This window comes from Simochromis diagramma, unplaced genomic scaffold (assembly GCF_900408965.1).
Source record: "Simochromis diagramma unplaced genomic scaffold, fSimDia1.1 OVJJ01000293.1, whole genome shotgun sequence".
Lineage (NCBI taxonomy): Eukaryota > Metazoa > Chordata > Actinopteri > Cichliformes > Cichlidae > Simochromis > Simochromis diagramma.
In genome coordinates this window covers 20,616,375-20,641,261 of record NW_024386801.1, presented here as the reverse complement: position 1 = coordinate 20,641,261, position 24,887 = coordinate 20,616,375, and the positions used below count along the sequence as shown (strand labels likewise).

The following is a 24,887-nucleotide window of genomic DNA, read 5'->3' as shown; positions in this document are numbered from 1 at the left end:
ACCAAGTTAGCTTACTCTCTGGGCAGTTTTTACTTTTAAGTGAATTATATTGTATTTTTTAAATATTCATTTTGTTTTTGAAGATATTTAAAATGTTTGTAGTGACGTAAAAACAAGTGTAAAGTACATGCTTTTGTTATTTTCCTGTTGAAACACATTTAATATATTTGACATAATTATGAGTGCAGTTATCATTGTGTTTTTTTTATTTTTTTATTTATGTGGCTCTAATACATGGGTAGTATTCACCTCAATGTTTGAGTTTTAAATTTTTAGATTTTTTTTGGGGGGGTGGGGTTAAAACATTTTTAATCACAAGGTTTTGTTTAAGAAAAAATACAAAAAAAATTATTGTGTGTTTAAACCTGTTTTAACAGACTCGTAATAAAATAATGTGATATGTAGAAGCCTTGTCGGCTTTCCCTGTATGCTGATATGTTGTCAGTACAAACAATGGCAACAATAACATGGGCCTGGATTCTGGAGCATGGACATTAGATTCCATATTTAATATTTAATTAGCGTAATTTCGTCTTCTGACTGTAAGTTATCTTTTTTAGAATCTGTTATGAGATGTTCGCGGTCATTACTTAACCAGACCCACATTAATGATGTCAGAGTTTATTTGCTGTGTGTGATGATCCACATTGAATTAGACACCTCGTATTAGATTCAGCATGTCTGTTGTGTCAGTGTTTCCAGTCCTGAAAAGGATGACTCGTTCAAAGCAACACCGGAATATCTACAAATAAAGCCTGACAACCAGATTAGAAGAAGAGGGTTTAAAATTACTCCTGTGCCATCATTTTTATTTTTTATTTTTAATTAAAGCAGTAATTACAAGGGAACATTTCTCTGGCGATGCTCTCACCACATATAGTTTGACACATTTTGCACTTCAGTAAGATCTGTCGTGGCAGGTGTGAACGGAGCAATTACAAAGTATCAGCAGAGAGGAGAGGTGACTGAAGATTTTGTGCCTTGGCCCTTGGACCAGTGATTAGTTTTTGGAAAATCTGTGTTATGCTAGATGCCGGTGATGTGTATAACATAATTCTCCATAATCTTTGGCTAACTTTGGCTAAAATTTGCTGGAAATCCACTGAAATTAGTCTAAAGGTTGTTAGATGGAACTGAGAGTTAAATTACTTTACAATATATTTACACATTGCAATTAAAAACAAAACAAAAAACAGCAACAACCCACAAATGCTGCTCAGTGCTTGTTTAAGACCTAGATAAGCCGTTAAAGCAAAGGACCACTATGGCCAGCATTTCTCCAAAAGTAACACTGGTCTCTGTACCACTTTTCCCTTCTATGTTGACTAATTCATATGATCCCTAGCTGAGGCCTTCTGTTTCCTAACCTTTCCCTCTGGTTACGATGGGGCAGTCTGCTGTCTGACCCTTGACCTGCAGGAAGCAGCAAAGTTGTTATCAGCATGCCACAGGGATTTGGCATGCCCTCATTTGTTTTCATAAACACGGTTTCTGAAAAATGAGTGGGATATCAACACATATCCAAAACCTTATTAGAGGAATCATGATAATAAAGGAAAATTGGGAGCAGGGCAAGGTCAGATTTCACACGTCACGCAGACTGTAAACCAGTCAATGTGCCCCGACAGGGGCGTGGGCGTGTGCCTTGTTTTTGCAAGTGCTGACCTTGTGCAAAGTATGTGGTGAATTTGCTCTGTCTTGCTTTGCAGCATGCTTAAAAGTGTATCGACACAAGCCAGCAGCTTCATTATAAATATCGTAAACTTTTCAAAATTAGATCAGTTGTATGTTTTGTGAATCACTATGGCAAAGAGCTTTATATTTTTTTTTTTTTATTCCTCATAGTCCTAAGATGGCATTTGCAGCAGTTGGTATCAAAAGCATTGTTTGTGTATGTTTGTGCATTTTATCTATAATTTCAGTCCAGAATCAATCCAATTCTATCCTTTTATTAAAGTTTTTAGCATTTGTGCAAAAGATTTGTGAAGCTGGAAGCTGGGGTGTGATCATTCTCATGCCCAGTCTCTTTTACCTGTTCCAGGATTAAGTCGCACCATGAGGTGAGAAGTCTGTTGCCAAAATAAGCTTTGTTTATGTTGAAGTGATTAGGAAAAAATTAAGGGCTTTGTTGTGAGAACCTTGCCCTTCCTTTAGGGTTTGTGCAGCCCTACCTCTAAATAAACAATGTGAAAAAAGTTTGATGTGCACTTACTATTTATTGGAATTCATATGATCATTTCAATATCAAACAAATATTGAGATGTGCTCATATTAGCATGTCTTTCTTCTCTTTGAATAGATCTGTGATCCTAAATAACCAAATAATGAAATGAAGAAACTAATTTGTTTTCTTTAGAAGAGATCAAAAACTCACATACTAAGCTTTTGGTGTTTGTTAAAATTGTCTTACATTGTGATTTAATCTTTCTTCTGTAAGTGTGTCTTATGCCTGATTTTATTGTGATGGCAAGTTTCATTTATCTGTAAAAACTCCTTCCTTTCTTAAATTGAGAAATGTGTTTTACTGATTACCAAAGTTATTAGTACTTAAACTGAATCTAGAAAAGATGTACGTAGAGGTGTGAAGAACTTGTTTCAAATTGTTATATTGAATGTTCATTTGCTCTGACTGATATGTAACTGGTCTGTATAAGAATACATTTATGTAGAGTTTGTAAATATTTTTTTATGTGTGCAAGTATCACTGAAGCACATGGTACTAAGATAAACCTGGTAGTACTTTACCTGTTTGAACTACATCACAGTGGATTGTATTGGAAATAGTTGTGCCTTTTTATAGTATGTCTGTATAGTGTGTGTGGGTATGACTTTGGAAACATGGTGGAGGACAAGGGAGTCCTCCACCATTGTGGATGGTTGTGGGAGAACTACAGTAGTATGATAATTGTAACGTTTTTTGAAAAATGAAAATTCCTTATTTTATTATTTTCTGTTTTTATCTTCATAAACATATTTAGATAAAATGTAGGAGTCAGGCCAGTAAATTTAAACAAAAGCCAGCCTTTTGTCTCAACTTAGCTTTGGGCTAATTCATTTCCCATCAGCAACTCCTTGTGGAATTAATGCTTTCTTACTTTGGGCTTGGCTGAGTTTTAAAAGTTGAAATAGGGAAAATGATCCCAGTGGTCGATAGACTGGTATTTCTCATGCTTGGGCTACAGTGGTGAGGATGAATAGGACTTAACTAATGTGTCACAAAAGCAAGAAAACTCAAATGTACCAATTTGTAATTTCTTAATATCTTTCTAAAAATAATTTTTTGCTTTTCTAGTTTTACCTTTTTCAGTGTAACAGTACATTTTAAAATGTATTTGGTAGCATTAAAGATAAAAATGTATATTTTAGTTTGAAAATTTCCATTTAAAGAGCTTGCATATACTGGTGGATTAACAATTACAAGAAAAGATTTATTTATTTATTTTAATTAACAGTACTGTTAAATTAGGGCAGTTGTGTCATAAACCTTTGGTGGTGGCCTAATAAATTTCTTGAGCACTGTAGACGAAGAAAATATTCTTGCCTAATTTCTTGGGCCGGTAGCAATTTAACCTCATCCTCAAGTCTTTGATGACTGCCACGAGATGCTGAGTCTCTTTCTGTTGCCCCTCCTCCTGGCATCTTTCGGTCGACCAGACCAGCATTATATCCTGCTGTGATCGGATTATGACTTTAATTCTTTGCCTCTATTACTGGTCACCATGGCAACCCCCACCACCCACCAGCCCTTTATTGTCATGCGTAGTCCAGAATGTTTATATATAACATTGCTAGTGATGGATTTGTGTTTTGCTGTAACACGTTGCGTGTGTGTGTGTGTGTCTCCCCCCCCCCCCCCCCTAAAAAAAACCATATATATATATATATATATATATATATATACATATTTTTTTTCCCTCCTCTCTGGCCTAGTGTTATGTCTAAAGTAGATGCTGCTCTCAGCTCTTTGTCTGGTGCTGTAGGTGGTCCCGTCAGGCTGAATGGGCAGAGCATGAAAGCACTTCTGGAGTTTTTTGATGGTAAAAATGCACTTTCTCATTGTACTGTGGGACTCTTTAAAACGATTCTCCAAATAGAAGCTGCCCAGGACCTTTTTCAAGCATTTATCGTGCGTTGTTACGGTAGTTTTCTTTAAATGCTTTGTTTGGTTACCACCTCCTTCATTTGAGGTGGTAAGCCAACATGCCTGCAGTAGGCATATAGTGAAAAAGCTGGAATGTAACATCCACTGCTGCCTACCAATGTCTCATTTCTGCACAGTGAAGTCTCTCTTGCAGGTTTTTAATTTTGGTGAAGGCCAGATATAATTGCTGCTCCAGCTGCGTTAAAAATATCTTTAAATGTGTAGTCAGCCTCTCAATTTCCCTGCACAAACCAGCAGAGCTTTAGCTTTAATCCCTGTACTGCAGAGTTGATTACTTGCATGTAAGTGTAATAATATGCAACCTCTGCCAGCATGCAGCGTGTTTACACGGAGAAAATGCTTGTAGCTAACTCAAATGGTAAGATTTAATTGATGACAACATCATTGTGGATTGGTTCATTTGTTTAGCTGTCCATGTGCAAAAAATTAGGCCTACACAGGTTTTCAGCATCATCATCTCTTAGTTTACACACAATATAGAAACGGTTAACTGATGAACTTTAAAATTGCTGGTAGGCTTTTTGAATTGTACAAAATATCTGGTTTGGTAAGAGCTTCACCATGAAACCCTTTTCTATAAAGTAGAAGGAAAGTAACATAAATCTGCACAAGCACAAAACAAAGAGCTTTACACACATCTCCACCTAAAGCAAGACAATGCATGAAAGGTAGTGTATTTGCAGATTTTGAGAATTTCCTGGTTTGCTTTATATCTTTGGGTTCAGGTGATTTTTGCTATTGTCATACAAAGACCTACACACATACAAGTGTATTTCTAAATGACACCAAAGAGCTTCAAAGGAATTCAATTTGTGTTCCTGTAATTTGCAACTTACCTGCCTAGTTCTGAACTTGCTTAGAGAAGGTGAACCCCACCCTGGTGGTGCAGGAGTGATTTTTTTTTTTTCAGAGTTGATAAAGGAAGCTAATGAAAACTCAATCTCAATCCAATCAAGCCAATCAATGTTAAACTAACCAGTGCTTCATTACTTTGTTTACAACCACAAGAAGGCATGTAGCCACCAGCCTGCAGCGGCTTGAAGCAAGCCAAGTGTGTGACAAAGACGGTCTTTTTTTTTTTTTTTCCCCCCCCCCTCTTGCTACCACTTTTGTCCTCTGCACGTCCTGCTTTTCCCAGCCATTCACACAGGCATAATTGTCTCCTCTGTGAAGGACATGGAAGCTTTGACGAGCCCAGTTGCAGGTGACATCATCTGAAGCAGCTACGCTGCTGTCCTCAGCAAATCTCCATATAAAATTCTGGCCTGTTCACTCACCCATCTGCACCAACCATTGTGAGGGTGTTTTAGTTTTATCTTAGCTTTGACCTTTGTCTGTGTTTGAATTACTAAGGATTACTCTGTGTTTTTCCTCAAAAACTAAGATGGAGTGTGCATTTAAGAAATAAGATTACTAAAAGGAAATGAGACCATTTAAAAATGACCTTGTATAAATAATCCTTGCATAAAGTTGTGCAGGAATTGCATGAATTTAATACCATTTATCTTATTTACACTTTTTTTTCAGACAGCCGAAATTAAAACTGAAGGTTTTGGTGAAAGTGAAATGACTTTGTGGAGTCTTACACAGGCAGACAATTACACATTTATGCACTCCATCCCTCCTTTTAAAGAAAGGTGATATGCAGCACCTTTAATGATTTATTAAGGAGCAGTGAAAATGTGATTTGGTGGCAGTTCCAGGGATTCGGGGTGTGGTAGCAGGTTTGGGCGTGATCCAGTATTCATAGCTGAATACTGGCAGCGTGTGAATGTGTGGAAGTATAAATGTAATCATTCAGTCATACAGTTCAACATACATTAGTGAAGCTGTCTTTCAGGTGGATCCAACTGTCATATTGAAGTCTGATACTTGCCAAATAAACTCATATGATCTAAGAATTTAATCAAACTGTTTGCCAGAGAGAGTGTGATTTGTATGTGATCCTTGAATTAGAATAACTTATAAGGCATACTTTTATGTTTGTGGCTGATCTCAAGCCACATACATAAAACACGTTTAGGTAAAATGACAGTCCCCATCCTGGCCACTGTATTCAAGACAGTGGCCTAGGTGGGTGACATGGCAGCTTCCACAAACCAGTGCCCGCTCCTGCATATTTTTAATGGATGAATGTGTAATCAGTGCTTAGTGTATATTTATTAGTCCAACATTTTTTTTTTTCTATTAAATATTCTCAGAAATTAATGCAGAAGCATGGTGTGAAAAACTAAGTACACACTGTGATTCAGTAGCTTGCAGGACATTTAGCAGCAATAATATGATGTAAGTTGCTGTAAGACTATCAGTCTGTTATCTGTGGAGGCCTTTTGGGCCACTCATCTTTATATCTTCAGATCTCAGCTGAAGGCATTCTTTTATGCACAGCTCTCAAGGGCTATAGTAGTTTAGTTGGGTTTTTGATTGGACCTTTGAAAAACCTTGGTGGTCACCGCAACGATTGGGGGACATGTGACTACAAAATAAGTTCAAATCATCACCCTTCTACCACTGTGCTTGATATGTTGGTGGGTATGAGGTGTTTGTGCTGATGTGCTGTGTTTGGTTTTCTCTAAATGTCCCGCTGTGCATCATGGTCAAACATCTCCACTTTGGTGTCTTTTATCCAAAGGACAAATTTCCAAAAGTCTTGGGGTTTAAGGTGCAACTTTGCAAACTGCAGCTGACTTTTCTCCAAGCAATATTTCCAAAAAAGCAATACTTGTTCAGTCTTTCATAAATTGTACTCTCTCCAACTTTAACATTTTAAATGTTAACTGAAGTCTGAAGAATCTGATCTGGAGCTCTTGGGTTTTTGGTCATTCTGTGAGCACTGAGCTTATGATGATTTTCCTGGGACATCGCGTAAAGATTGACAGCTCTCCTGAATATTTACCGCTTTTAAATCCTCTTTCTTGCTGCAGAATAATAGACTTCAGATTGGTGGAAATGGCTTTAATAACTATTCCCAGATTTATGGGCAGCAACAGAAACATCTTTAAGATCATTGCTGGTGTCTTGTGATAACATGCAACCGAGTGCTCCACACAAGCAAACTGCCAAAACATCTGCTTTCACAGAAGAGGTCACACTTGCTGATCTCTTGATTAAGTGCATTTAATGAGAAACAATCTAGAGCTACCCTCTTAACTCCTATTGAAGCAGTAAGGTTAATAAGTTCTTAATGTCAAATTCACCTACACAAAAATAACACAATCACAGTAATATACTGTATATTTGGGACAAATACACAGTGTATGTATATATATGTATGTGTATATATATATATATATATATATATGTATGTGTATATATATATATATATATATATATATATATATATATATATACTATAACAAAAAAGCTTTCTTTTTTTTGTTTTAATTACCTGTTATTGCTAAGATGGTGGCTAGTTATTTGTTCTAATACACAAATTTGAATATATAATTCTGAAAAAAAAAAAATTGAACATAACTGTGTATAATATTAATGCTGAAATCCTGATGGCGCAGATGAAATGCAGAGTTAATTTAGGAAATGTCATCAGATTCCCAGGTGTGAGACAGTGCTGCAGGGTATTCAGAGAGACAGGATTACACACCCAATTAGTGAGTTAAATTATCTGCAACAAAGATACCCCCCACCCACCCCGTGTGGCCTTGGAAACATGTAATTGGTTAAATACGGTAAATTTGACACGGAATTTAATCGATTTTCTGACTAGGATTACATATTGTGCATTAAGACAGCAACATGACATGAATACAATAGAGCACGAGCTTTAACTCTGAAAGGTAGCATGGGCTGGTGCACTCTTGCTTACACAGGGTTTGTATTTTGAGCATGGATGACATGCAGCAACACCAGCTTCTGTATCTCAGTTGCTCTTCTGAGGCAGATTTTAAAAAAAATATTTACACTTAGGCTAACTGGGACAATTACATATCTGTAGAGTAAATAGGATTTTCAACTTTCAGGCTACATTTCAGTTACTTTCTACTGTACTGTTGAGACAAACTGTGCAGTTAAAGCAAAATCTCATAATCTCCTGAAGCCACACACTGCTCCGGCTGCTCCTGCTATGTGGATCCATGACAGTTCTGTTTTAACCGCTTGGGTTTGTGATGTACAATGGATCCTCCTCTACTGCGTCAAATGGTGACCAGAGGAGAAGACAAAGTGCAGCCAAAACTGTCTGCTGAGGCTTTTTTGGTGTTCCCAAAATACCTCTGCACGTCAGTGCACTCTCAGCAGACACACAATGGCACGTGTCACAAAACGGTGAATGTGACACTGATCTGAGGCACCACACTCAGGCTTGACTGTTGTGGAGTCTTCCACAAAAACGCTGTTTGGTCTGTGGGTTGTAGAAGGAGCATTTTTCATGCAGCTTACTGAAATTCAGAGTACTCACAGATTTTATTTTATTTTATTTTTTTTTAGTCTTTTTTTCATATATTTCAGTGCTATGCACTGATAACGTAGCACTAGGATCTCAAAAATTCTGTGGCTACAAACAAAATCAGTCGCCTGAAAACTGATGCAGTAAGAAATCTGAGAACCTGAGAAGCTTTAATCAAAACAGTCAAATGAAAAAGCGTCCCATCAAGCGAAGCATCTTTTGCCTGTGTACACATCTGTGACCATTTTGTTCATTATTCACCAACATTGCATGACCTTCTTACAGGACATTACCTCTCCTCCCTCGCCTCCATCTGGCCGTGTAATCCTGCAGCCGTGGCGTTGGTGTCAGTGCTGGGATCCACTGTCACACAGGCGGACACAATGGTTGCACTGTAGTCCCTTCACAGTATTGTTTTCCCCCAAACTCAGAGGCACAATAAGGCCCTTATCCACTCAGGACTGGCAAGCCTGCTGTCAGGTGCTTTTCTCCCAAGCTTGTTCGTGAGCTGAACCCATGAAAAGAATTTGTCTTAAGAACCGCTTGGAAAAAGTGTCTCTTTTGGTCCATATTGAACATGCGCAGAACATAGACTGAAATTACTCGTTTTTTTATGTTTTAGAAGCTGAAACCTTACATAAGAACATCAGATCCTGACTGATAAGCCCAGAAATTATTTAGTGAAAAATATGAGCATGTTAAAAGGAGACCTCTGGTAGAGCCTTACTCATATAATGTGAAACGTGTGAAACATAAACAGGTGAAATGTGTGAAACGTGTGAAACATAAACAGGTTTGCCTAACATTTCAACTTTCATTTCTCATTTATTTATTTACTCTTGCAGTTGAAGAGCATTTCCCTTAAACCTTCTTTTCTTTTTACATTTTTATTATCAGCCATTTAAAAAAAAAGTTGTCTGAAATGGAAAAATGGCAAACATATCAGATTTAGGGATCACATTTGGAGGGTTGTCTTTAATCCTATTTTCATCTAATCCCATTTTGATCTAATTTCGAGCTAGTGTATTATCCAGCCATTTTCAGCAGCTGGATAGTGTAGTGGTAAGACTACACACCTTTGGGGTGGGAGTCGCAGTTCGACTCCCGCCCAGTATCCAGTAAGGGTCCTGGCTAGACCCCCATGTTAAAAACCAAACCCTGGAATGGCGTGGCCACGTCTGCAGCCTGTCCACAGCTCGGACACAAAACATTTCACTGCATGTTGTATGTGTGTGTAATCATTGTGTATGTGACGAATAAAGCTTGGTTGTTGTTGTTGTTTTTAATTCATAATTAAAGTTATTTTTTCAGTAAAATAGCCCTATTTCTTAGAATTGTCTCAAAACCAATGGAAGAAAGTTTCTCTAAGATTAGATGGTCAAGATCAGTACTTATTCTATGTTGGGCTGTAAGTAACAGTTTCCCACTACGATGGTTTAAAAGAGAAATTCCCCTCTCGCCCTGCGAGGCGGTTTTTATCCTTCAAGCTCGGGTCCTCTACCCAGAGGCCTCGGAGCTTGAGGGTCCTGTTCAGTATCTTTGCGATTCCTAGAACTGCCACTTGCCCTGCTCAGGTCCTCCACTGCACCGAGGGCTCAGAATACCGCTTGGACCACTGTTGCCTTCACCTTCCACATCTTGAGTTCTTCTCTCAGCCCTTGACATTTCTTGAGCTTCTCCTGTTCATTCTTCTTGATGTTGCTGTCATTCGGTATAGCTTCTTTGCTTAGCATTTTAACAGCGCCCTGTTATCAATAAACAGACCTGCCTGCCTACATACCAAACTGACTGACTGACCAACCATTAAATAAGTGCTGCCGTTTGTGTTTGTCCTTGAATTCACGCCCTCTGTGGATATGTGGTGTGTGTGCTGTACTGTTCTTTCAACAAAGAAAGAAATGCTCATTTTAAATGAACAATGAGCACACACAGTGCTACTGTCTACCTTGTCTTACTCCTCCACACTCGCATTACTCTAGTTAATCCCTGCCAGATTTCAGTTGGCCAAAACCACAGCAGTTCTGTCATGCGCTCACACAGACACACTAAAGCACAGATTCACCCAGCTGGCATATTTTACAGATCAAAATACTGGGTCACAGTAGGATCCAGAGTGTTGACCCTGTCCCTGCAGATCCACACATCTATCGCTGATGTGATTATGTTTAATCCACTATGTCCCTGTGATCTACCTATTGAAAAAGAACGTGTGGCTTGTAGACAGATTTAAGATGAATTTTGGTTAAGATGAACAGTTTGAACCACAGCTTTTGCATGCCTTTTTTTTAATGTCATGCAGATGTGTGTTGTTAATGAGAAGGTGCCATAATATCCCTGTACAGCACTTTGATCTTCTGTTTACTTTCTTGTGTCGCTTGTGCTAACCTATACAGAAGTGCAGAACTAATTACTCTCTTCAACCTCAAGTGGTCTTGGCAGATGGCTGCCCTGAGGCTGGTTCTGCATAAAGAGAAAGGGTTTTTTTTTATGGAGACATTTCTCCTTCTGGAGATTGCTGATGAATGTTTTTCTAATTGGTCATATTACAGTGACCTGCAACCCAGGTGAGACATGGTGCTGAAAGAATCCTAGAAGGGTCAGAATTTGTGTGACGATGTAATGCATCCCTTTCACATTTCTGATGGCTTTTTTTTTTTTTTCTTTCTATTAACTGAAAGGAGCATTTTGCCTGAGTCATATAGAACTTTTAGCACTATTGTACACAGAAACAAAGAAACCTGGCAGAGCCTAATCACTGTTTCTGGATTTTCTGCAGGATTCGTCCTCAGCTGGCCAGGGAGAAGATTGAGGGATGTCACATCTGTACGTATGTGATGCCTGGAGAGCCCCAGGTGATCCTGGGGAAAGACAAGGCCTTCACCTATGACTTTGTGTTTGATATGGACTCGCAGCAGGAGACCATCTACGGTACCTGCACAGAGAAGCTGGTCGAAGGCTGTTTCGAGGGCTACAATGCCACTGTGTTTGCATATGGACAGGCAAGTCTTTGTCCGTGGTGTCACAACTGCAGCACTGCTGGTGTTTTAAAGCATCATCCCATCATCCCTGGTCTTTTATGCACAACACTCTCTTGTTAACTAATTTATTTGGCTGTTAAAATCTGCATTTGAAATCATGTGAGCTCCTCCGACCCTCTTTATCTGACTTATAATCTTGCAAGTTGATACTCAGGAAAAAAAAAAAAGGCCTGTTTCCACTGCTCAAAAACTGATTTGTGCTCATTTGTGCATCTGCATCATAACTGGAAAAAGTGCAGTAAAATAGACATTTTTCTATGATTTGCAGTTAAAAAAAATCTTATACTGGTTCTTTACGCTGGTCTTTTTATTTAAAGATTTGGCCATGTTTACTGTTTACATCCATCACAAATGACAAACTAAGAAAAAGAAGCAGAATATTTCCATTGCATTGAGTATTTGCCACTGATGTTTACATAATCACTGCCAGCGATACTGCCATTATAAAGCTTTGTAAGGTATTGATAACTTTGTTTTATTCCTTAGCCATAAAAGGCTGATGGGGGTATTGTTGTCACCCCACTGGTAGGCGGGTGGCAGGGACACCCAAGTTTGCAAGGTGCAATAACTGGAGAATCTGCCAATATGGGATTTTGAAATTGATACCATAGGAGCATCTGCTAAAAGTGTTGGACAAGATTAAATCCTAGTGGCCTTGACAACAAGGTCAAATATCAAGTTTTCTGAAAATCTTGTGAATGCAATAAAATGAGAACATGGTGACGAAGGATTTTGAAATTGATACCATGGGTATATGTGCTAGGAGGCTGAGTGGTAGCACTGACGGCAACCAGTTGCATCGTCAGCTGTAAAATCAAACACTGAAAAAAATGAGTGGTGATGGCTATGTATTCTTGTCGTTAAATCTATCCACAAAGTACCAAGAAATCTAACCCGAAAAGTCACAATTTGGCTAGTTACCTTTTAACAAAGGAAGCTTTACGCACAATAAATTGAAATTTTGTAGACAAAGCTTGATGTTTTGATATTGTTTTTTTTCCTTGTCTTTTTAAACTGTTACATAAAGCACGATCATTTTTAACTTTGTGCCAAATATTTGTTGTCTACCTCAAAACCTTTCAGATATTAGATTGTTGTTGGACTTTTTATTTTAACATGCTGGGGTTGGTGAAATTGTTTTTGTAAATTTTCACAGCCTTAAAAAAGTATTTTTTAAATTTTACCTTAAGTAAGTAGTTCTCACTTTCACTCATTTTCAATATCATGTTTAATTGATACTAAAAACGAGTTCCAGCCTTTTAAAAATGTTTTTCTTTTTCAGCATTTCCATTACATGGAAATAACCTGTAGTTCCTGGCCCCCCCTCATCCCCCCTACAACTCGGGTTTCTTTAGCAGCAGAGCTCCTGCTGCATACGATTCAGTAGAGAAGTGAAGCGCACACACCTTGTAGACAGATATACATCTTTAATGTGTGTCCATATTAACCTGGATCTCCCTAGTAACAGCTTCTCTCAGTGTTGGCCTACTTCTCAAAGCACATCCACACATTAAGCGCACACAGCGGTTGGTTTATCCCAGATCAGATCTGCTTGCCTCTTAGGCTTTAGAGGCACTAAACTAGATTTAGACCGACCCACTCGGCTGCATCGCAAGAACTCAGCTAGACTGGGTTACAGAAATAAACAGACGGCATTGATGTTGAGGAAAGAGAATAAATCGGTGATATTTAAAGCACTTTTGAATCTTCAGTGCCCTGGCTTAGTTTTAAGAAACTGTGTGAAATACAGCAGAATGTTTTATGTTTTGTCAGTAGGATTGTAAAACTCACTGAGCAAATGCAGCCACAAGATGGCACTTTTCAGAGTTGCAAAGTTTACCTGGACTAGAACCTGCTTCATTTATAGCTCCAATGTAAATACACTGCTCATTTTGTAGTGTAAAACGTAATGGATTGTTTCCAGTGCTTTCAGAATTAGTTAACAGACACTGTGCAAACTGAGCTCTGCTAACACTGAATCTTTGCAAGCATCTACAGAGGCACCATGCTAATGCAAAGCCAAAAGGGTTTCTATTGTTAACTGATAATTATACTGCAATTCATTTCAGGTCATTTTACAGAGTAACAGGTTACTTTAAATAAAGAACGGAGTAATGTGTAATACATTAGTTTTTGAGGGCCATCCTCAACATTGGTTACCACTTATGATGATTTGGTCCTCAGAGGTTTAAAAATATGAACAGAGCAAGATTTCTTTTCTTATTTGTTTTTGTTTTTTTGAGGTTTTTTTTTTTTTTCATTGGGCTCATCCATTATTGATGCTCACACTTGAATATTTAATGTTAATTTCAGCATTCTGGTAAATGTCCAGAAAGAGGAAACACCAGTGGAAAACATGACATGTGCACAAAAAAGCTCCCTACTGTTTAAAGAAATCAGCCAAAGTGCTCTGTGAGCTCAAAGTAAAAACTGCTAAACAGATATGTGACGTTAACAGTTAAACAGTTATTGGAGATACTTTACTTCTGCTTTACCAAGTAGCAACAAAGTAGTAACAGCTCTTTATCACACAACATAATACGTTACTACTACCAGTACAGAAGGAAAATGAAACTGATCGCAGGTGACAGCTTTACAAGTTTAAAACAGGACACACTGTAATAAAATAAAAGCGATAAATCAGTCAAGTCAAAATGTTTCTCAGAACTAAAGGTTCTGCAAATTTTGACATTTGAAAGCTTTCCATGGTCATCAGGAAGGCCAGTCTGAATGCCATGTGTGCGGTTATTATATTTATTCTTCCCTTTCCATCCAGACTGGTTCAGGGAAGACGTACACCATGGGGACTGGCTTCGATGTCAACATAGCAGACGAAGAGCTGGGTATCATCCCCCGTGCTGTCCACCACCTCTTCAAGGGCATTGAAGAGCGCCGGCGGACCGCCCAGGAGCAGGGACGTCCTGTACCAGAGTTTAAAATCAACGCACAGTTCCTCGAGGTACACACCCACTTTCCAGCTTTTTTTTTTTTTTTTTTTTTTTTTTTTTTTTTTAATAACCTGTTTTTTGTTGTTGTCAAAATTTAACCCAGTAAATGAAAACACAAATTTCTTAGGCTTTCCAGTGTCATGGGTCAGGCTAATATTGTTGACACCGCTGGTTTAACAGGCTTTGACATGGTGCTCAGTCATTTGAAAATATCCACACTGCCACTGCAGCAGCTGTCGTCAGTGGGATTAGGAGGTGTTATGGGGCAGGTTGGGGGTGATAGAAGGTCTGTCTCTGGACAGAGAGAGTTAATAGGGATGATGTGACTTGACAGTTGTGCTAGGCCATCAGGCTCATCTTGAGCTGGGGAGGCAGTATAATGGTGATGGTCACACATGGCAAATAAGATATCGTTTTAGATCTAAGGCTTCAAAAGTTACTAGATGGTGCAGATTACCTTAAAACTACTGGTAGCTGCTTTAATTTTAAAAAAAGAGAGAGAGAATGAAAGCTCCAAGCTGTTTGGCAGTGGATGAGATGTCTATATATCATTTAGACCCAATATTGTGAAACGTATACTGCTTTTTTCCTCAGTCATTTAGTGGTTCAAGAGATATTTTCTAAAAACGTTTTAATATGTAGCTAATGAAAAGCTCTCAGTTTTACTGCCATAATCAAAACGAGAGCAGAGTTGATTTAAAATAGCTGATTCTGTTATTTGAGTCACCTTCAGTTATCACAGTGTGCTAAAAGCAGTGACCTTAATGAGCAGTGAGTCTTTCACCGTACACTCATTGCTTTCACCTCTCAGGGCTGTTTACTGTACGGGCTGCTGTAACTTATTGTTTGGCCTGTACACAGTATGAAAGACATAACACCCACTGGCATTTTTGCAATTTGTAAGTTATTCAACCTTTCTGTTCTGATTTTTACATAATGAGACGCTTGATCTCAGAATCTCTTCAAGAGATCTGAGAACAGCAAACATTGATAATAATATAGGGTAGTAGACAGAAACGACACAGCAATCACAGAATAATCTCTTGTTCCTGCTAGTTTGAAAAATTTTCTTGCGTCTTCCTGCAGCTTTACAACGAGGAAGTTCTGGACCTCTTTGACTCAACTCGAGACATGAAGCAGAAATCTCACATTAAGATCCATGAAGATGCCAACGGTGGAATCTACACAGTGGGAGTGACCACACGGACGGTGTCCTCCGAGGCTGAGGTAACACAGATTATGTGTTGCACTGTTATGTAGGTGTTCAGCGCGACATCATTGATTTCCCTTTAAGCATCAGTTTATTCTAAAACAAAACATCCCCAAGACAAAATGTGTGTAGGTTGGTATCAAAGATTTACTCAGTACTCTTGGGTATAAACCTTTGTACTGCTACAAGCGTTACTGGAGTAAAGCTTCATATATTCAGTATAAATATATTTTTAGCACTGCACTTTGTTTTGTGAGTTTGCTGTTGTGTTGTTTTTTTTTTTTTTTTTTTTTTTTTTTTTTTTTTTTTTTTTGCACCAAATGTTTCAAAGTGGGTTCAACCATTGTATTAATATTTAATGCTCTGTCTGACTCGGTAGATGATGCAGTGCCTGAAACTGGGGGCTCTGTCTCGCACCACAGCCAGCACTCAGATGAACGTCCAAAGCTCCCGATCTCATGCCATCTTCACCATCCACCTGTGCCAAGTCCGCGTCTGTGCCTCTGACAATGTACGTCAATAAATCACTGCAAATCATGTCTGTTAGATCTTATCAATAATATCATTTCTTTCCTTTTTTTTCCTCCTTTTTATTATCAATGATTGTTGGGGGTAAAAAAATCTGTGTGTACATGCTGCTGTCACTGAGTGCATTTACATGCATGATTTTTACACAGCAAGAAAATGACACTGATAATCGAGTCACCAACGGTAACTCTGAGATGGACGAGTATGAGACGCTGACGGCCAAGTTTCACTTTGTGGACTTGGCCGGTTCGGAGCGGCTGAAAAGAACCGGAGCGACGGGTGATCGAGCCAAAGAGGGCATCTCCATTAACTGTGGACTGGTGAGTCTGCCTGTTCTTGCACCAGGATTTGTGAGGCAGCAAAGACTTCAAAGTCTAATGATATACTGCCATCTGGTGGCAGACTTTACAAATATACTTAAATTCAAAAATGAATGAATTATGAAGTATTTTTAATGGTATTTCCAGCTGAACAAAGTCAGCACAGTTAGAGTGACCAGGGATCCCACGTTGTTCCACACAAACATGCTGTTTCTGGGATGTGGCCACCCAAATCGCAACTAAAAAATAAGTGGTGCGAAAAGTGTTAACTGTAACTCTACAAATGGACTGATAGCAAATTGTTGCCTCTCTATGAAATCCTGTCTCCCTTTGTCTCCTGTCTTTTTGACCAGCTCGCCCTGGGGAATGTAATCAGTGCTCTGGGTGACCGGAGCAAGCGGGCCTCACATGTGCCTTACAGAGACTCCAAACTCACCCGACTCCTGCAGGACTCATTAGGAGGAAACAGGTCAGAGGACCACAGATTTGAGCTTTTTCCTCATAAAAACATTTTGTCTTGATTTGTTTTGAATATCATCAAACAACAGTATAAGATGATGAGAACCAGTGCTGTTATATTTAATTAAAACTGAACTAAAACTAGATGTGGGGGGGGGGGGGGGGGAAGCAATTAAAATAAAAGCTAGACTTGTTTAAAAGAATTGAAACTACCTGGAACAATTTTGAGAACTTGGAAATAAAAATAAAGATATAGAGGAAAATATCCTTAGTTTTAGTGTTTGTTAATTTGGAAAAAAAATTCTTAGAGCTTGCCTGAGTCAGTGATGAATGTGTGCATGCAATAATGATTAAAGCCACTAAAAACTAACACTGAAACAAATAAAAACTAAACTAAAACAAGATAATCCACCATGGAAACTAACTAAAACTAAATTGAGTTGAAGATGAAAAGTCAAAATGGAAAAAAAAAAAAACCCACCCCAGCTAATTAGATGATATAAAACTGTATTAACTGTGGGAGATGCCTGGGTGTGGATACCCACACACTAGATTTTTCTGCATAATTTCCTGCTCTGACCTCACCAAACAATTTCCATTAGTGAGAACATCTCAAACATTTTATCTCTTATGTTAATGTAAGAAATAACTACTAGGTGCAGTGTCCCACAGTGTCATAATTCCAATACTGTGTGGAGATCATGTGTGAAAATAATTTATGAAATGTCACTTTCTTCTTTCTCAGCCAAACAGTGATGATTGCATGCATCAGTCCATCTGACCGTGACTTCATGGAAACTTTGAACACATTAAAGTACGCGAACAGAGCCCGGAACATCAAGAACAAGGTGATGGTGAACCAGGACAAGGCCAGCCAGCAGATCAGCGCTCTGAGGACGGAAATAGCTCGACTGCAGATGGAGCTCATGGAGTACAAGACGGTGAGGAGACGGGAGGAATGGGAGAAACCCACGTGGCATGTCAAAAAAATTAAACTTTTTACAACAAACTATATTGTTTTTGCCCCCCCCCCTGCAGGGTAAACGTTTGGTGGGTGAGGACGGTGTGGAAAGCTTGAGTGACATGTTCCACGAAAACTCCATGCTGCAGACAGAGAACAGCAACCTGAGGGTGAGGGTGAAGGCCATGCAGGAGACCATCGATGCCCAGCGGGCACGACTCACCCAGCTGCTCAGTGACCAGGCCAACCAGACCCTTGCCCGTGCAGGTATGCATCAAACTTATGAATTAGTTTAAGCAGAGAGTTGTTGGGTTTTTGTTTTTATATTGTGCCGCTCTAGTCAGTTAATACATGATGTGCCTTTTTTCCCTTCATTACTCTTATCATGTTTCTCTTACAGGTGAAGGAGGCACAGAGGAAATTGGAAACATGATTCAGAGTTACATTAAAGAGATTGAAGACCTTCGGTAAACGAATTCCGATTTATTCCCTTGTTCATTTTTTACCTTTTCCTGTATGTTTTCGCCTCCTGTACTCATAAACATTAAGACTACCTCATTCTTTTAACAGTCACTACCCTGAAATGTTTGATGACATGTGAGATCACAGTTCAAGTGTTTTGGTCTGGACTTTTGATCCCAGTCAATATAACACTTGTGAAACCTTCCCAGGATCTCAGTGCGGACCAAACTCCAGAGCTTTTTCTGATCTCAGTCTGGATGAAACTAAACCGTCATTTCTTTTTCTGCAACAAAAACAGACTTGGGATGGTTCAAACATTTAGACTAAATACTAAAATACAGTAGACACGGATAAAATGAAAAGGTAGAGATGAGATTAGCACGGGAGAAGAGAACTTTTTATTGAAATATTTTGTAATGATGTTATAAATAGTAGGCTGGAAAAAATAGAATTAGCCACACTGGTGACACGGTATCTTCAGAGGGGAAAGCAATGTTGTCTGAAACTGCAGCAGTACACAAACGGTGCACAAAGTTGTAATAAAATCATTCTGTTCATTGATTTAAATGGCGATAAAAATACTTCTTTAAACAACCTGTTTAAAAAGATTCAACCTGATTATATGACATGAAATATGAAGTGTTTTAGTGGACTTTCATAATTGGCAATGAGACTGAACATTGTTATTTCGGCTGCTCTCTTTAGGGGGCACCACAGTGGGGTTGAATATCTACAGTGTTAAACACAAGCCTTGTTTTAACCCTTTATACACATTTACAGATGAAATTCATTTGTGAGGGACCAAATCTGGAGACACAGTGACGGCTCTGTATTACAATCTGTCGGTGTCTTGATGCTGTCCTCAGGGCAAAACTCCTGGAGAGCGAGGCTGTCAGTGAGAATTTGAGGAAGAATCTGTCCCGTGCCTCCAACCGTCAGTCGTTCTATGGAGGGTCCAGCTCCTTTTCCTCCACTCTTCTGGCCCCCGAGAAGGAGACTGCTGACATTATCGAACTCGCTAAGAAAGATCTGGAGAAACTGAAGAAACGAGAAAAGAAGAAGAAGAAAAGGTAACTGTGACAGTAAACAGAGCGAAGTTCTTGTTTTTTTTAAATGGTTTTGAGGATTGGCTCTGTTGAATGTTTTATTACAGTCGTGCATATATTTGAGTGAGTTTCATACTGGAATGGCATTTTTATTTATCCTAAACCATTCATAATTTTCCAAAGGCATGATTGCTTTACCCAGAGGTCAGTTTGACTTGTTTCAAAGGTTCGTCTTTGTATATTGGAACGAGGACACTTAAAAGCCACAAATAACTTATTGAATAATTTATAAACATTTGACTTCATTTATACACAAACACATCAGCTTTATGTTTTCAGTCGTTAGTTCTCTGGTAGTGCTGTACTGTTGCTGCACTGTAAATTTCAGTGCAAGCAAACACAGCAGATTGATCGCAGGCTCAGGTTTTATTTTATTTTTTAACTCAGAGCTGCCCGGGGGCACTTTGGGGCTGAAAGGTGGATTAAAGGTGTGGTTTTCAGTGCAGAGCTTCCTCTGACCAGTCTTCCCTCCATTCTTCCTTTGTTCATCTCTTGCTTCCTTCTCTCGTTTGACCCTTTGACCCTCCCTGAAGACTCCAGCTGCTGTTGGAGGAGAGAGAGAGGGAGGAAAGGGAGGAGGTGGTGGTGGAAGAGGTTGAGGATGCCAGGTTTGTCAGAGCTTCCACCCTCCTGTTGCCATTCCCATGCTTCCCCATAATTCAGCACTTTATTTTAATTTTATTGTTTATGTTTGGACAGGTATTTCCCTGCTCTGACGTGAAACATACTACTGTCAAAGCACATCACCTCCCTGAAACACAGTTTTGCCACTTAATAAGCTTTAATCTCCTATTTTCAAACAATCTAAGGCTGGATGACAAAAAAAAATCCCCTTTTCAGTGTATTAATCTTTTATTTTCTTTTTGATCACTTTACCCGGGTGGTTTTTGTGTGAAATGCTGCCTTGGCATTGCTAACCCCCCGAGTTTGGATAAAATATTTATCCAACAGATCTGCTTCATGGATTTGGTTAAAACATTTATTTTTCGTACTGCATTTTCCTTCCATGCTTCTTTACTTTGCCAGTTTTGACCAGCCTGATGAGATGCCTCCCTTCTTTTGTTTAAAAATACTGTCTTTTGCACAATCAAGCTTATAAAATTGGAGCAATCCCAACTTATATTCTGTGGTCTTACCTAAGTCTCACTGTGTAAGACTTGTTTATGTTTTCTCACAGAGAAGAGTGTCTGCAGAGATCGAGTCATTGGAAACTAAACCTTGCATTGTGGTGAAACCAGTCAAAAAGCTTCTTTGCCAAAAAGACAGTGTAACCTCCCTGATGTTAAAGATGCCATGCACAGATATGTTACTTACTACTGCGTTTATCCAGAAAATGAAAGTTTCTCTATTGCCAGCAGATTAACGTGCAATCCACTTCCTGCAGAAAAAGCTTCCAAGTTCTCTTCTTACATTACAAATGGAAAACTGATTACAACGTCTTTTAAATCTTTCAGCGTCAACAAAGAAGAAGTTCCTGACAATGAGCAAGAAAAGGGTACAGAGAAGGAAATGACAGAGAGGGCCAGTGAGGACACGGAAATGGTATGACGGACTCCATTATGTTCCTCCATTATTTATATAATCAACCTCGTATATACAGTGTACTAAATAGTACTTTGAAATAAAAAGGTATATTTGTTTTATGCTGTAGGAGGTCCAGGAGGGCAGTGACCATGAGGAGGGAGAGGAAGAGGAAGAAGAGGAGGAGGAAGAGATGGATGTAGAGGAGAGCTCTGATGACTCTGACTCAGAGTCAGATGAAAAAGGTATCCTGCATGAATTTTTCTTTTTATTGATTTAATGAAACTGTCTTTAAAGTGTCACTTGTAAGCTTCGACCCCCTTTTTTCCCCCCATTCAGATGGAAGATTTTGAGCCAGCTGGTTACACGAGATCTCATTTAAATTCAGTACATTAGCAACTGAAAACAGACGTGTTATGAACCCTGTTTAAATGTGTTTGAAGTTCTCTTTATACTTGTGACCCTCACTCATAGGCCGGCCATCTAAATCATTAAACCTTTGAGAACCCACTGTTCATGTGATAGTTTTCGTCTGAGTGACCTGAGAATTTTCTCTCATTCTGTTCATTCTCATTCAGGTGCTTATTACCTTTACCAAGAAAGTGACGTTTTTGGTGGCATTTGCATGTGCCTATACACACAGTAGCTCAAGGTTTTGAATGAATTTTGATCAAACTTTGTTGGGATAGAGTAGGGTCATGTTAACTATCCACTGAAACTTGCCTTACATCCACCAAGGTCTTTAAAGTCAGCTTAGGGCTGTGCGATATGACCAAAATCTTATATCCCAATATAAGAATTCTATCATCCCGATAATGATACAAATCACAAAAATGTAAAATTTTCTGTAAAGTCTGAATCTCAGGCAGCTCATCTTGCAGGAAGTGTTTCCAGCTGCGCGTCATGTAGCTGGAGTCCAGTGTTTTAACAGATGCATGAAACTATACATTTTTAGACATAAGTTGTAAAGGCCGCCGTTTTCTTTGTGAGTATTTATTACACGGCGTGCTGCAGGGAAAAGCCTGTTCTAACGTTGAGTCTAAGGTTTATTTTTTAGCACCTGGCGGCTCTTTTTTAATTCTCATCCGTAAATAATCTGCTCTTTCACGTGATTCAGTTTATTTTGAAAAGTCTCAACAGGATCTTGAGCTTTATTGTGAAAGGTTTATGTGGAACATAAACAAGCAGACACGCGATGCTGTTACCGTCGTTGTTGCTAACCACAACGTATAAAAACAGGCGCTTGTCCGTCGGTAGTGTGGTTATATTAAATATAAGAGAAAGAGAGAACTTTAAGAAATTAATATAGCCACTACAGTGACCATCAAAACGATGGAAAAATATTGCCGTAAACAGTTTATTTTGCGACACCACGAAACAAACGATAGCGTAAAATGAAACGATAGACGTTTTTATATCATCATCCGATATATATCGTTATATCGAACAGCCCTAAGTCAGCTTAATGATTTGTTGGCCTTACAAAGTGTGTTTTTACAGGCGTGATGTGTATTGTGAACATACAGAATGTACCGTATAAAGATTTAAAATATCATGCCACATTTGACCTCTGACCTCTCTTTCAAGGTCAATCATTTATTTTAAAATCATAGTGATAATAATGCTACATAGAGCTGTCTAAAACTCTTTCGTACTGTCATTGTTTGTATTGACAACATAAAGGAATATTGGGAAGAATATATGGGAATTCTAAATCTCGCGTTATAGTTTGTATCCAAATATCATATCACATTTGACCTCTGACCTCACTTTTACATTGCACATCTGCTTTTCTTTCAAGTTGAAGAAAGTATTTCCAACTCAACGAATCCATGTAAATGAAAAATTGTACTGAGAATTATGTCAGGTTTATTAAAGTGAGCTTCAACAGGACAAATACATTTTAAAAAGGCTGCACTTTGTAGTGCAGTAAAAACAGCTGCAAACTTTTTAATCTATGTTTAAAAAGAACAAAGAAACCAAATTGAATATAAAGAAAATACAATGCTATTCCCTTAAAAGTAAATATTGTGCAGACAATGATCTGCCTTGGTGGGGGTTTGTGCTCACAGTGCTTCATTTTTTTGTTTTTAGGCTTCCAAACAGATATGAATTGTAATATTAGACTGTGTATAAATTCAAGTACAAACTCCTGGTTACGTCCTGTTTTTCTGGGTTTTACATGGCTCATTATAGAATATACTGCCCTTCATGCATACACTCACTCCCAGACTTTGAGGGGTATATGCATGAAGGGCAGTGAGCAAAACAAAAATGTCTGCTTACATAAATTAAGACCCAATTACTCAATTAACAAAACTGGTTTACAAAAACATAATTTGATGTAATTGCTTGTGATAGTCTTTAGGCTCTGCCTAAAACTTTTTTTAGGTTTAGCATTTCATGTTTTCAGGTGGGCAAAAACACCTTTTCTAAGATAAAATATGAAGTAGCACAAATTCATTTTCTTTCACTTCTTTTCAGTTTTCAAGTTGAACTTGGGACTAAACAAATGAAACCTGACTATGTGTAATCCAAGATTATTTAAATGGGTCTTCTAACAACAATATACAAGAACTGCTTGAGATTTATGCCTGTAACTGTGGATGTCGATACTTAATCAGCTCGTCGGTGTCTCACAGAGAATTACCAGGCAGATCTGGCCAACATCACCTGTGAGATTGCCATCAAGCAGAAGCTGATTGATGAACTGGAGAACAGCCAGCGGCGTCTACACACACTGAAACAGCAGTACGAACAGAAGCTGATGATGCTGCAGTGCAAGATCCGAGACACCCAGCTGGAGAGGGACCGCGTCCTCCAAAACATGAGTAAGACGACGAGGGAAGTGGGAGGTCACATATCAGTCAGAGGGGAGAGCACTGCAGTGTGTGACATAATTTATTTACATGTGCTCTGACAGTTTGGATAAAATCATCCACCAGGAGGCACTTGTGGGTTTGGTTCATCATATCTCTGCCTCTGATCAGCTTATTTCAATCTCAAACAGAAAGTATATTTGGTATTTCTGATTAAGCTTGGAAGAATTCATGTTATAGCCTACTTATTTGATCTGAGCCTTTGTTTTTCTTTATTAATGAAAAACCTGTTTATGAATGTGTGCTGGCAGACGGGGACAGTTAATACATCAAAGTTTGTCTGAGACAGATTTTAAAAGAATGGATTTTAAAGCCAGACTTATTAGTTTTGTTAAAACACACACACACACACACACACACACACACACACACACACACACACACACACACACACACTAGTTGACCAACTGTGTGTAAAACATGTCGTCTGCAAAGTGAAAGTGTGATTCTGTTCACGAACACTTTCTCCAGGTAGGTTTACACGAAACAAAATCTGTTTTGTATTTTTAATTTATTTATTTATTTTTATTTTTGGTAACCTAATGTTGAGATTTCAGTTAGTCCACCTGCAGATAGTCAGGCACACACAGCTGGGGGAGCATGTCCCACAGCAGTGTTGGATTTAAAAAATGTTATAGTATTATATTTTTTCTGAATATTTTCAGGTTCAGTAGAAACTGGTACAGAGGATAAGGCTCGCAAAATCAAGGCTGAATATGAGAAGAAGCTGAGCATCATGAACAAGGAGCTTCAAAAGCTCCAGTCGGCCCAGAAGGAGCATGCCCGCCTACTCAAGAACCAATCACAGTACGAGAAACAGCTGAAGAAGCTTCAGATGGATGTGGCAGAAATGAAGAGGACTAAGGTATGGACTAAGGAGATATAACTGTA

At 38.7% G+C, this 24,887-nt stretch overlaps 1 protein-coding gene across 4 annotated transcripts in view; it reads left to right on the top strand.

The window, feature by feature from the left end:
• The window catches only part of kif21a (kinesin family member 21A), a 58,301-nt gene that overhangs the window by 9,826 nt on the left and 23,588 nt on the right, over positions 1-24,887 (top strand). For all 4 annotated transcript variants that reach the window (XM_040026482.1, XM_040026483.1, XM_040026481.1 and 1 more), the window contains exons 2-15: positions 11,341-11,563; positions 14,379-14,561; positions 15,637-15,777; positions 16,140-16,271; positions 16,438-16,608; positions 16,962-17,077; positions 17,813-18,008; positions 18,106-18,295; positions 18,429-18,495; positions 19,357-19,560; positions 21,051-21,138; positions 21,248-21,362; positions 23,760-23,948; positions 24,662-24,861. In XM_040026482.1, the coding sequence (XP_039882416.1) occupies positions 11,341-11,563; positions 14,379-14,561; positions 15,637-15,777; positions 16,140-16,271; positions 16,438-16,608; positions 16,962-17,077; positions 17,813-18,008; positions 18,106-18,295; positions 18,429-18,495; positions 19,357-19,560; positions 21,051-21,138; positions 21,248-21,362; positions 23,760-23,948; positions 24,662-24,861 (2,215 nt within the window). The remainder of the gene's footprint in view (positions 1-11,340; positions 11,564-14,378; positions 14,562-15,636; positions 15,778-16,139; positions 16,272-16,437; positions 16,609-16,961; positions 17,078-17,812; positions 18,009-18,105; positions 18,296-18,428; positions 18,496-19,356; positions 19,561-21,050; positions 21,139-21,247; positions 21,363-23,759; positions 23,949-24,661; positions 24,862-24,887) is intronic.